Genomic DNA, 10,964 nt, shown 5'->3' on the forward strand with positions numbered 1-10,964 from the left:
GACCTCTTCATTCTTGCATAATTAAACTAGATCAAATGCTTTATCAAATAAGATGCTGGCTCTTATCATTATGGCTGATACAGTGCCAAAATGAATCAATTATCAGGACTATTCTATAGGACCATGCTAATGAGGATAATTACCAAATAAATAAACTTCAACGCTTGCAACGCTAGATCTAGTAAGTGAGGCATGAGAGGTTGTTCTTTGTGATATAAACCAGCTGCTGTGTTATGCCGAAGGATGGTTTTGCCTTCTATACAGATACAGTTTCAGATGATTTAGACATCCGCCTAATGGCAATATAAGGCTTATAGGTAAAATTTAGCCTGGGGCAAACAATTGGAGGATCTGTTTTAGATACAGCAAGAAGTAATCAGTCAAGGTTGTTTTGATTAACCTTTTTTGTTTTAGTATTCCTCACCGCAATCCAGAGGCCAGCAGTTAATATGAGTCAGCTCTTTTACCAAATACAAATTGATATGGATGAAGACTCTGGATGTGATTAGCTTACCCGGTACTTCATTCTGATCCTTAATTATATATATAACTGCCATTATATATTAATGGTATTTGATTTATATTGGCTTCAAGATGAGCAAAAGTCAGAAAGAAAAATGTCTGATTTAGGTTATGATCTAGTTAATGCAATTATCAATAAAAACAACAGATGATCAAGGCCAAGAAGCGAGGAGCGGAGCTTGGGTAGCGGACTTCAAAGCTAAGAAGGCTGGACTCCAGGCTACTTGCATGCTCATCCCAGGTACTCGTTAAACAGATAAACAATCATAACAAATTGATTTATCGAAAAGGCTAATGAATATGGTCTCAAATGATACATATACTGTATGTAAAAGACAATACAATTGATAAAGTCATAACAATGGAGATGATAAATTATGATTGATCGAAATTAAGTTTCCAAACTCTTCAATTACGTTTAGATATTTACCTCATACGTAAACATCTGCTGAACAATTATTTGTTAGCTAGGTTTAGAGAGTAGAGATTATTACAACCTCCTTGTTCCAGCCCAAAACCACGGGGCATTGTGGGATACAATTGTAACCTGCGATGCATGATGGGATAGTTTAAACACCTTGATGGGGTCAGGGGTCGGGTGCTGCATTGTGGGATACTAGTGGTGCAGAAGACGTGTCACATCATGGCTGTTCTTCACATCTTCGGGACCACCTTCGTCTTGTACCTCGCCGTCATTCTCATCGATCCCTCCATCGGGGACGACCCGAGCATCGTCCCGTACGACCAGCTCTACGAGGCCGGCAAAACTCACTACACACGAGAGCAATGGCTGGACACGATCCTTCACATGGAGAGGGCCATCAAGAACTACAAGTTGAGAAACTCCGAGATGGTCGGCTGCCGCATGAAGTGCACCAACCACTCCAAGATCGTCAAAGATGTCCATGCCCTTGACCATCGCTACTCTCACCACACGGAGCTGAACTTCTTCGCACAAGTCGTGAAGAAGGCGGAGTGTCTGAAGCACTGTCTGGACGACAGGCTGGGAGACATCTGGCAACTTCCAGTCCACGAAGACATCGAGAAAGAGTTCGAAGAAAGAGTTCCTTACGACTATCTACAACTCGCATACTGGAGGGTAAGAACACCTTTTACTTCTTAGCAATGCATTACTTAAGAAATGAACGCCATACTCCGTAAAGGTTTGGCGCTGTGCAGCAAAATTATTAATTATCCTGAAAAGTCTACCAAGTTCTCTTCCGCTTCCGTTCAACTTTAAGCGGCTACCTATTGATTCCGAAAAATCGACGCAAGTTTCTTGCACGTTAGTTACTTATAGATTTCAAACAGCTAAATCTTAAAGCCTTGCTATGTCTAAGAAGTTTGTTGAGCTGACTACAGACAGTACCCTCCCCGCGGCCGTGCCCACACAGAGTCGGGGTTCTACGTGGCGTAATCCGACACCGAGACGCCAGCCGTCCGGCCCAGATTTTGGTTCACATGTTTCACACGACGTAAAAACATTTCCAAAACTTGAGGGTTCAATATTATCTTAAGAGATATATAAACGGTAAAAAGATATTCAATAGCAAAGGTTCCATAATTTCCTAGAACAAAATACCTCAGCTAGAGCCATCGCGAAAATTTAACTTTTACTCTTAACGTGTTTGCTGCTGAGGACTACTCAAAACTTTCACTTTTCGCTGCAGATTTTGAAGAACACGAAGTCGTGTGAAAGTATCAAATCCTTCTGATAGCATTAGTGTTTGAATTCTTTGTTTTCAGAAAGGATGTAATGTTATCCCATTGTGTAAAAATTTGATCACAATTGGTCATGCCAATTATCAGCAATTATGTGATCAATTTGTTACAACAGTGATTTGTTTTTGACAAAACAGCTGTAAAATGCAGACAGATTTGGAAGTGCTTTATCTTATATCTTATCTTACCTTATGAAAATTTTGATTTCAATCATTTGTGTGAAGTTAAAACAACTAAATGCCAGTCAAAGTATTCAATTGATATTGAATTCCAAGATCTCCCCTCAAAATTGTATCTTCACAGCTCTGTCAAAAGGTTAAATGGAACACAAAACCGCTGCAGAACTCTCTGTGCAATAGTGTCCAAACAGGTATTTTAATGCCATGCTCAGGAAAAAATGCCAATCAGTCAGTGAAGTTTGTTGATTGTCTGAATCCCCACTGATTTGGCCTTCTAAGGGATACCACACTGTTTACACCACGTCTGCATAAACAAATGCACACAGCCACCCCCTTTGTGGAACCTCTGCTCAGGAATGGCTGTGGTTATGGTTACTGATGGGATATTGTATTCTTTTGGCAGACGGAAAGCTAGTACCAGACAGAATGACCACATATTGGCTTGTAACTTACAGAATGAATACAAAATGTTTTAAAACTGTACATAATCATACCAATTTTGCGGTTATGATAATTCAAGAAAATTTATTAGTCCATCATTCTTTGTTACAATTTTTGCTGTTAACTGAAAATGTTTGCCTTTGAGTCACTTTTGTTCAGTGTGTCTGACCACGTCTACTAGGAATTGTTTGATCACATTCTTTTTGGCACAAAAATGGTGCAATCTTTACAGAGCATGTAGAGGTGCCAGACTTCTAGAAAGTTGATCATGAGGCAAACTGTCTCAGAAACGTTTCCAGGTTTCCACACAGGCCATCTTTCTGCAGCATGAGGTTCTAAATGGCGTTCTGCCAGTGTTCGCTGGGAAATGACTCACAAGAGAAAGCCAGCCAGATCTTTGTCACTTCTAGAACTCCCAAATTAACTTGTCCAGACACTGATGGATGTGCCTTTGGGCACAATCTGTATATAAATTGTTCATCTGTACAAATACTACAATGTACCATAGAGGTATATAACCTCCTTGCATGTACCTAGTCTTTTTTTCAGGTTTTAGTCTGATGCTGTACTTTCCCGAAATAGGCAGAGGTTCCCAAGCAAAATGATCTTGTTAGCACCACAATGGATTTTTAACTGAAAGTAAAACTAGTAAAAGAAATATTTTTAATGTCTAGAATTTCTGTAACATGTAAAACCATGGAGGTTTTAGAGAAATTCATTTGATTTTCAAACTTTTAGTTCTACAGAATAAAAGGAAGGCCAAAATTTAGGATAAAAACAGATCCCACACTTAAAGTAAAACTAGAGTTCATAGTTAAGTTGTAGAAAAGTACATTGAATAGATAACATATATTGTTGTCTAGCAAGCTTCCTCTTGCTCCTTTGTGAAGTGAGGAAGCTACAGGAATCTAACCTTCTGCCATTACCAGTATTAACAACTTTGGTGCCTGAAGGCACAATCAGCAGGGGGAAGGTCAAAGACTCCCAGTACAAATCTGATGTTGACAGGTCTGCCGATGTAGTACATGTACTCATATTAGTATATGGTTATGCACATGCTGTTGGGAAGAGACAGGCAACTTCAGATGGAAATTTAAGAGATGTTAACTTAAAAGATAATAAATATTACTCCAGGTAATTGTCTCATGAAAAAGTAGACTTACTACCTAAATGTGACTTTGACTACATCTTGATCAACTCGATCAGTGTTAGGGTAATCTTTACTTACAGAAATGTATATGCAAATATGAGTAAACATGACAACAAACTGACTGACTGAGTTTTGTTTGAATGTTCTTTATTTAGATGTGTGAAATGTAGAAAGTCCAAGACGGTATTCTTTGAATGTACTACATAAGGTAGAGCACCACATGTACACACAACTTTACACATACAACATGTAATTGATTTATTGTCATGATATTACGGACATGAAATCTAAATTGTTAATGTTGGTGAGTTGCAGCGCCACATTGATTAAGACTAGAACACTTGTTGAGCAAGACTAACATCAACGTCATGTTTTCTTACAGACCAATCAGTTGGCTAAGGCAGTCTCGGCAGCGCACACTTTTATCGTGGCAAACCCCGACCACCCTGTGATGAGGGACAACATGGAATTCTACAAGGATTTTGAAGGAGTGACGAAGGACATGTTCCAAGATATGGAGCGACCAGAACATGAGGTGAGCAGTTCTATAACTCTAAAATATAACTCAGTTTTCAGTTTGATATAATCTTGAAAGGGATGTCAGCCTTCTGTACATTTGTAATTCCTTTGGTACATTGTAGGTTATCTAAAGTAGCTTTGAGGTAATTTATAGCAGCTATACTCTCTCAAGTTCATGTAGCAAGTGCAGCTTCACTATGGCTTGCATTTTCAGCAAAGCACACCGGGTCACCCCTCTTCTCCACAAGTGTGTTGTGTTCTTTTGTACCGGATATATATATATGTGCAGATTTCTAGTGCCTGAGGCTCTCCTCACACAAAGCTCACTAGTTTGATCTAGGGGTGCAACAGTCTGGACCTTTATTAGTCTGCCAGATGTGTGAATATTTGTTTTACTCTTAAAACATCTGCAAGAATTGTGCTTGATATCTCTCATTGAAGCACAGTAGCAAGTATGCAACTCATACAAATAAGATATCACCTTGAATTCGTGTGCTTAAGTTTATGTACAAAATTTGATGTTGATATGACATAAAAGCCATCACGTTTCAATCAAAGTCAGCCTCCTGTTTTATTACCTAAGTGTAGCCATTTTATGAGCAGATGTAATGTGTATGTGGGTGGAAACAAAGTACAAGTGTCACAATGTATTACATGTATGCCCATAAACATTCTCCTAACATACATTTGTACTTCAATAAATCAAATCTGCTTTTCTTTGCTTGACAGCAAATGTTCTACAATGGAGTGGCTGCGTACAACGACGAGGACTACAAAGAGTGCAAGAGAACGATGGAGAAGGCCATAAAGCTGTACCTCCAGGCAGACCAGGAGTGCAGGGTACAGTGCGAGGGTCCCTACATCCACGAATACTTCCCCGAGTTCTTCCAGTCCATCACAAGTGAGTGTTCTTTCTGTAACAGTGAACTTATACTTAACCATTCTGTATGACTGCATGCACTGCTGGTACTGCCTCTAACATGCATGTAGGTTACTTCTGATGTTGAAGTTAGAAAAAGTTCTTCCCACGCCATATGGTATATAGGGTGGCAGTCGGTGGCACCCATATCCATTTCCTTAGCCCTTGGGCCACACGGCTGTTCAAGCACAGATGATACTACAGCAGGGATACAGTCCGCTGATTGCACTGTGTTAGCATGATATGGAACACCTAGAAGTGACTTGGAAAATATGCTCTAGTATTTTTGTACTCTTTCCTATAAGAGCTGAGTGTTAAGCAGAGAAGCAGTATGTACTATTACAATCTTTTGCAGGTTAAAAAAAAGTCATTTATCTTGATAATGATGGTCATGCTTTTTGTTGTGTTCTACAGATCACTACTCATCTGTGCTGAAGTGCAAGACTCACTGCCCAGAGAAGGTTGCAGGTCCCAATCAGAAAACCCAGTACAAGAACTACCTACCCATGCACTACCACTACCTACAGTTCTGTCTATTCCAGCGTACGTTTCTTACTGTTGTGGTACATTTTTAACTGTCGCGGATACAATGCTTGGACATGGCTATTGCTGATGATGACATTTTTAATGGTGTCAGTTTGGATTGGGATTTTAATTGGAATTGCAACAGTGCAATACACGTGGGACACAGGCAGCTATCTCTGATGTCGTGACCCACACACATGATGTACCCTTTTTTTACATTTGGGTGGAGTGGGGAAAGTCATGTTAAGTGCCTTTTTCCCAAGGGCACAAGATCAGTGGCATCAGGGGATTTGAACCCGGGACCCCTGGGTTCTGAGTCGAAAATCCTGCCGTTACACCCCACGACCCCACTTTACAGTTGTGAAACTCAAACATTAAAAGAACGATCACTGGTGTTTATGATACAGTTGGCTACAAAGGCTAACTGGTGAGATAACTTGGAGGTGAAGGAAGAAATTTAGAAAAATGTACAGATTTTTACATGCATGCACATGTGTACTCACAAAACAGTCCGTCATGATCTAAGATCACTTCAGAATCGGTATTCCTACTTGCACTTTCATGGGAGTAAAGAGTTAATTGTATTTTGCAGCCCATCATATATTTAATGATTTATTTTTATGAGAATACATTCCCTCATACGTATAGTTTAAAGCACAGAGAATGAAAAGTTACCTATTCTTTCTGCGCAATGATCGGCCCATCCCAATGGAGCTATGGGGTAGTACCTGAAGTCGCGCGGCCATTCACAAACACTTCTGCGTTCTCCATCTGCTGCAATGGGGTGGGGAGGTGGGGTGCCTTGATCTTGTCTCTTCCCCCCAAAGCCCCCCCCCCCCCCAGATGACCTCTTTTCTGTGACTGTTCTGGCCGCCCGATCAGGTGACAAGGATGGGTCCGTTCACTGCACTGACCTGTGCGTTGGCTGCTCTGCCTTATATAGTAATTATTTAGTCTCATTAGGGATGAGCCAATCACTGCGCAGGAAAGTTACATGTAACTCATCTATGCATCCTCCCTCCACACAGTTGGCGAGGTTGTTGATGCAGCTCAGGCAGCCGCCTCCTTCCTCCTGTTCATCCCGGACCATGGGGACATGTTACAGAACATCCAGTTCTACCAGCGGCAGGCAGACACCACCACAGAAAACCTGCAGCCCAGGAAGGTCGGTCATGCTTACTTTGATAGGTTTAACAGTTGGTGAAAAAGCGAAAATGATTTCGAACCAGTGTAGCTCACTTAAGAGCTTTTCTCTCACTGGTGCTAAATTATGCTGTATAGAATCCTATAGTATGAGTCATACTTTTATTCCGTTGCTAAAGATTTACTACTCAACACTTTTAAAGTCATAGCAGCTGTGTTGTGTGATAAATACAAGGTACTGATTTTTCTGTTTCATGATTTTATGATGTGACAGAAATTTTCACCATCAGTCCATGTTGTCTCTTCTTCAGGAAGCAGTGGAGTACTTAGAAATGGTGACTCTGGAGCAAAAACTACTGGACTTAGCAGAAACCACGTTCGACCCTGAGGATGAGGTATGTTTTTCTTAAACTTAAGTTAGATTTAAAGCATCTGCAGCAGAAAATATTCTTGTACTTATGGCTGTTTTTGTGCCAATACATGTAGTTTCATGAATCACCATAAAAGGGGAAATGTCTGCGGGGATTTGAGTTTGCATCAGGGAGAAAATGGAGTGTTCGTGGTGGTTTTGAGTTTGCAGTTGAAACAAGGGGATAGGCGGGCAAATATTTTCACTGTAGTTCTCTGTTTGCGGTGAAGAGGTCACCACGAAAACTGTGAAAATAAGACCACAGTGAACATTTCCCCCTTTACAGTCAAGTAATGTGCGTCGTCCAGTGGTTAGTGATCTTGCCTCTGGAACTAGAAGCCCTTGGTTTGATCCTGACTGTGTCGCTCACGGCTCACCCGACATGCACACTACTGGAAAGGGTCGCAGTCCTTAGGACGGGACGCTAAGCCGTGGTCCACTGTTCATCGTGCTTGTCGAAAAGAGCTAGGGGAATTTCCCCGGTACAATGAACCTGTAAATAGTGTATATAGCATCTGTCTTCTCTGCCAAGACCAGTGGAAGATTAGCTCATCTGTTCATTGAGTTCATTTGAGCTTAACTGGTTCAAGGTTCACTTTAGATCACTTTTACAGTACTTCAAATATGTAGTTCTATCAATGTTGATTTTACCTTGGTAACAGATGTCACTTGGTGATGATGAAGCAAAGGATGAGGAGAAACAACCCATCACAGAGGATATGCCTAACCCCACACCAGACGCTGCCAAGTTGATTCGCAAGGTATAGCCTTTTAAAAAACTTCCACCATTGGTTACTGTCATTACTAAAACTAAGGACTTCTTGTAGATAGCAACTCTAGCAATGGTTATGATGAATGTCTACAGGAATTTAAAAAGAAAACTACAGACTTACAAGGGGTGAAACATTGTTGAAAAACTCTGTTCTTGTCTTTCTATTTCTGGCCTTCTTCTTTTGCTAGCAATAGAATTATTATAAATGGCTATCTTTAGATCATCTTAGTACTGCATTTTTACAAACTGAGAAGTTCTGCCTAGCTTACCTGACTCACTTATGCGACATAACAAGTGACATAACAAGAACTACAGACTTCTATTGGTTTCTATACAATTAGTTGAATTAACAACTACAAGAGACAGTTTTGACTATGCAGGCCCTCAGCTATTAACCTGTCCAAATAATACAACTCACAGCCAGTAACAGTGCCTGACAATGCATAGCTTACGGAACAGGCTAACTGCGGACAACCTTCATTTCAGTACTAACCTACTAACAGACTAACTAACCAATTATTCCATGTAGTGTCCATGCACGGGGAAATTCTAATCTTGCTTGCGGAACTTAGAGGGGTGTGTTCCTACCCCAGGGTGACCTCGGGAACCTGCCTTACGATAGGGCCGCCCTCCCCGGCACAATACCTGACGCCGTACCCGGCACAATACCCACCACTGATACTGTCATACAGGGGGACAAGGACCCCGCGTTGCAGGGGACGGATATGGGGTCTCAGGCAGAATCTGCAGAACCCACGTAAGTCGGCCGTGAGTACAGCTCCCTTCCTTCATCCCAGCATGGCTTACAGTTTAACCTGTTAAGCCCCTCAAGATAAACCCTACTAATCAGGGCTGTCTTCAGCTTTTTTTCCATCCCTCTCATTATATGGTGCCCCTGTTGTTTGTTTTTGTTCATAAATCTGTAATTGAAAGTTACGGAAACACAGTTTCATCAGTTTCCTGTAATGACTATTTTTTGGATGAACTGGGTGAAATTTTTGTGTGTCCCAACAAGAAGACTGGGACGGAGGGACAGGTCCTGGAGGCAGCCCTGTTACTAATAGTAATACACATCAGGCTTCCTGTACAATTTTGAAGGTCCAAGGTTTTGGGTGTCTCAACATAAAAACGGTGTTGCTTTCTTGTGGAATACAAAATGTGTCTTTTTTGCCATCATCTTTAAAGACTTTGATTAGCTTTCATGTTCAAGCTGGCCTGAACATTTTTGAGAGAACCCAAATACAAGTTGAAATGTTGCTAACATGTCATGCTGGGATAGATGGAAAGAGTCTAATAAACCTATTAATCACTAATTAATGATATGTTTAAGCTTTGTTGGTTTTGTATGGCTTACTCTCCAGGCTGATGTTCAAAAGACTTATGGCAAATTTTTCGAATTTTACACAGCAGAAACTCTTGCATTCCTCTATGAAGACTGTCTTTAACTTTGGAGTGTTAGCACTTATTAGTAATAATACTTGGTGAGTAGGTACAATACTACAGACATTATTGTACGTTAAAAATGTAATTCTTTTCCTTGCTATTGTCCTTAACTGTATGCTGACTGTATGTACTTCACAGTGATGCAGAGCCTGCATTTGAAGAAGACAGTATAAGGAGGCCAGCGACAGAAGAGGAGTCACCAGAAGTGTCCATTATTCTGGATAAAACAGAGCTATAGTCCTATGTAGTACTCTCGTTTTAGTTCTGTAACCATGTGACACATTTTGTCATTCATATTACCTTTAACATGCTTAAGCACTTCATGTCCTATACACATACTAACAATGTTGCAACAACTTTTAAAAACTTAGTTGTATATAATGTTAATTGTATACAATGATAAAATTTGAATAGCGGATTGTTGTAATGTTTTGTATTCTTTTTTACATCATGAATGGCGCTGCTATGAAATACCCAAAAACAATAACAAGTTGTGTATAGCAATAAAAGTTTACGTAACACTTAACACTTGAAAATGAAATACATGTATATTCTTTTGTATCAGTCCAAAAATGAAACTACCATTTGTCCCTTCAATTGTGTGTGTTGAGTCATTGGAGTATACTATTGTGCCTTATTAGTTTTTTAAAGAATAGTGTTCTGCATAGTGTGCCTTACAGTATTTCATTGCAGATAGAGTTAACCATTCATAATACTTATAGATATTGCACATTATTAAGGTATTTTTGTGTCATAGTGTGGCATACATCTAACACCATACTACTTAATTAGTTTCCACGTTGCAGCTATTGAAAGAAATCTTAATTTTTTTTCATGCTTATCAACATAGCAAAGGATCTTAAGAAATCTTGAAGCAAAATTTGTCCTTATTGAAAGGTGCCAAAAAAGAAGCCGTCATCTAATGTGTGATAATCCAGAATGCGATGATTATACCAAGAAAAAGGCAGCATTTTGCATTGATTGCAATATTGCAATTTTGATGCCAACAGTAACACAGTAACTTAAATGTTTGCTACGTTGATTCTGTCTTCAAATCAATGATATCTATTTTCTAAACAATTATACTACATGTACCAGTAGCTGATAATCAAGGGCTGTTGAGCAGTTGTATTATTAATGTACAATTCAGTCGGACTTCACAAAGGCGATACTGTATTTCTAGTTAATCAAATAAACAAACAAAGAATCGTAAAAAATTT

The 10,964-nt window shown here is 39.9% G+C and overlaps 1 protein-coding gene across 7 annotated transcripts; it reads left to right on the forward strand.

Annotated features, from left to right (window-relative positions):
- Nucleotides 1–1,113: 1,113 nt before the first annotated feature.
- LOC136447949 (prolyl 3-hydroxylase 1-like) lies at nucleotides 1,114–10,341 on the forward strand. Of its 7 annotated transcripts, none has more exons than XM_066447088.1 (9): nucleotides 1,114–1,621; nucleotides 4,397–4,549; nucleotides 5,263–5,434; nucleotides 5,867–5,995; nucleotides 7,006–7,142; nucleotides 7,432–7,515; nucleotides 8,192–8,290; nucleotides 8,874–9,069; nucleotides 9,883–10,341. In XM_066447088.1, exons 1-8 carry the CDS (start codon nucleotides 1,166–1,168, stop codon nucleotides 9,060–9,062), a joined length of 1,419 nt encoding a protein of 472 aa, XP_066303185.1. In that variant the 5' UTR covers nucleotides 1,114–1,165; the 3' UTR covers nucleotides 9,063–9,069; nucleotides 9,883–10,341. The 7 variants fall into 7 exon arrangements, with proteins under 7 accessions (XP_066303185.1, XP_066303183.1, XP_066303184.1 ...); XM_066447086.1 differs by having other exon boundaries at nucleotides 1,115–1,621; nucleotides 8,874–9,058; XM_066447087.1 differs by having other exon boundaries at nucleotides 1,115–1,621; nucleotides 8,895–9,058.
- The last annotated feature ends 623 nt before the right edge of the window (nucleotides 10,342–10,964 follow it).

The sequence above is a fragment of the Branchiostoma lanceolatum genome, chromosome 13 (assembly GCF_035083965.1).
Source record: "Branchiostoma lanceolatum isolate klBraLanc5 chromosome 13, klBraLanc5.hap2, whole genome shotgun sequence".
In the NCBI taxonomy this organism is placed as follows: Eukaryota; Metazoa; Chordata; class Leptocardii; order Amphioxiformes; family Branchiostomatidae; genus Branchiostoma; species Branchiostoma lanceolatum.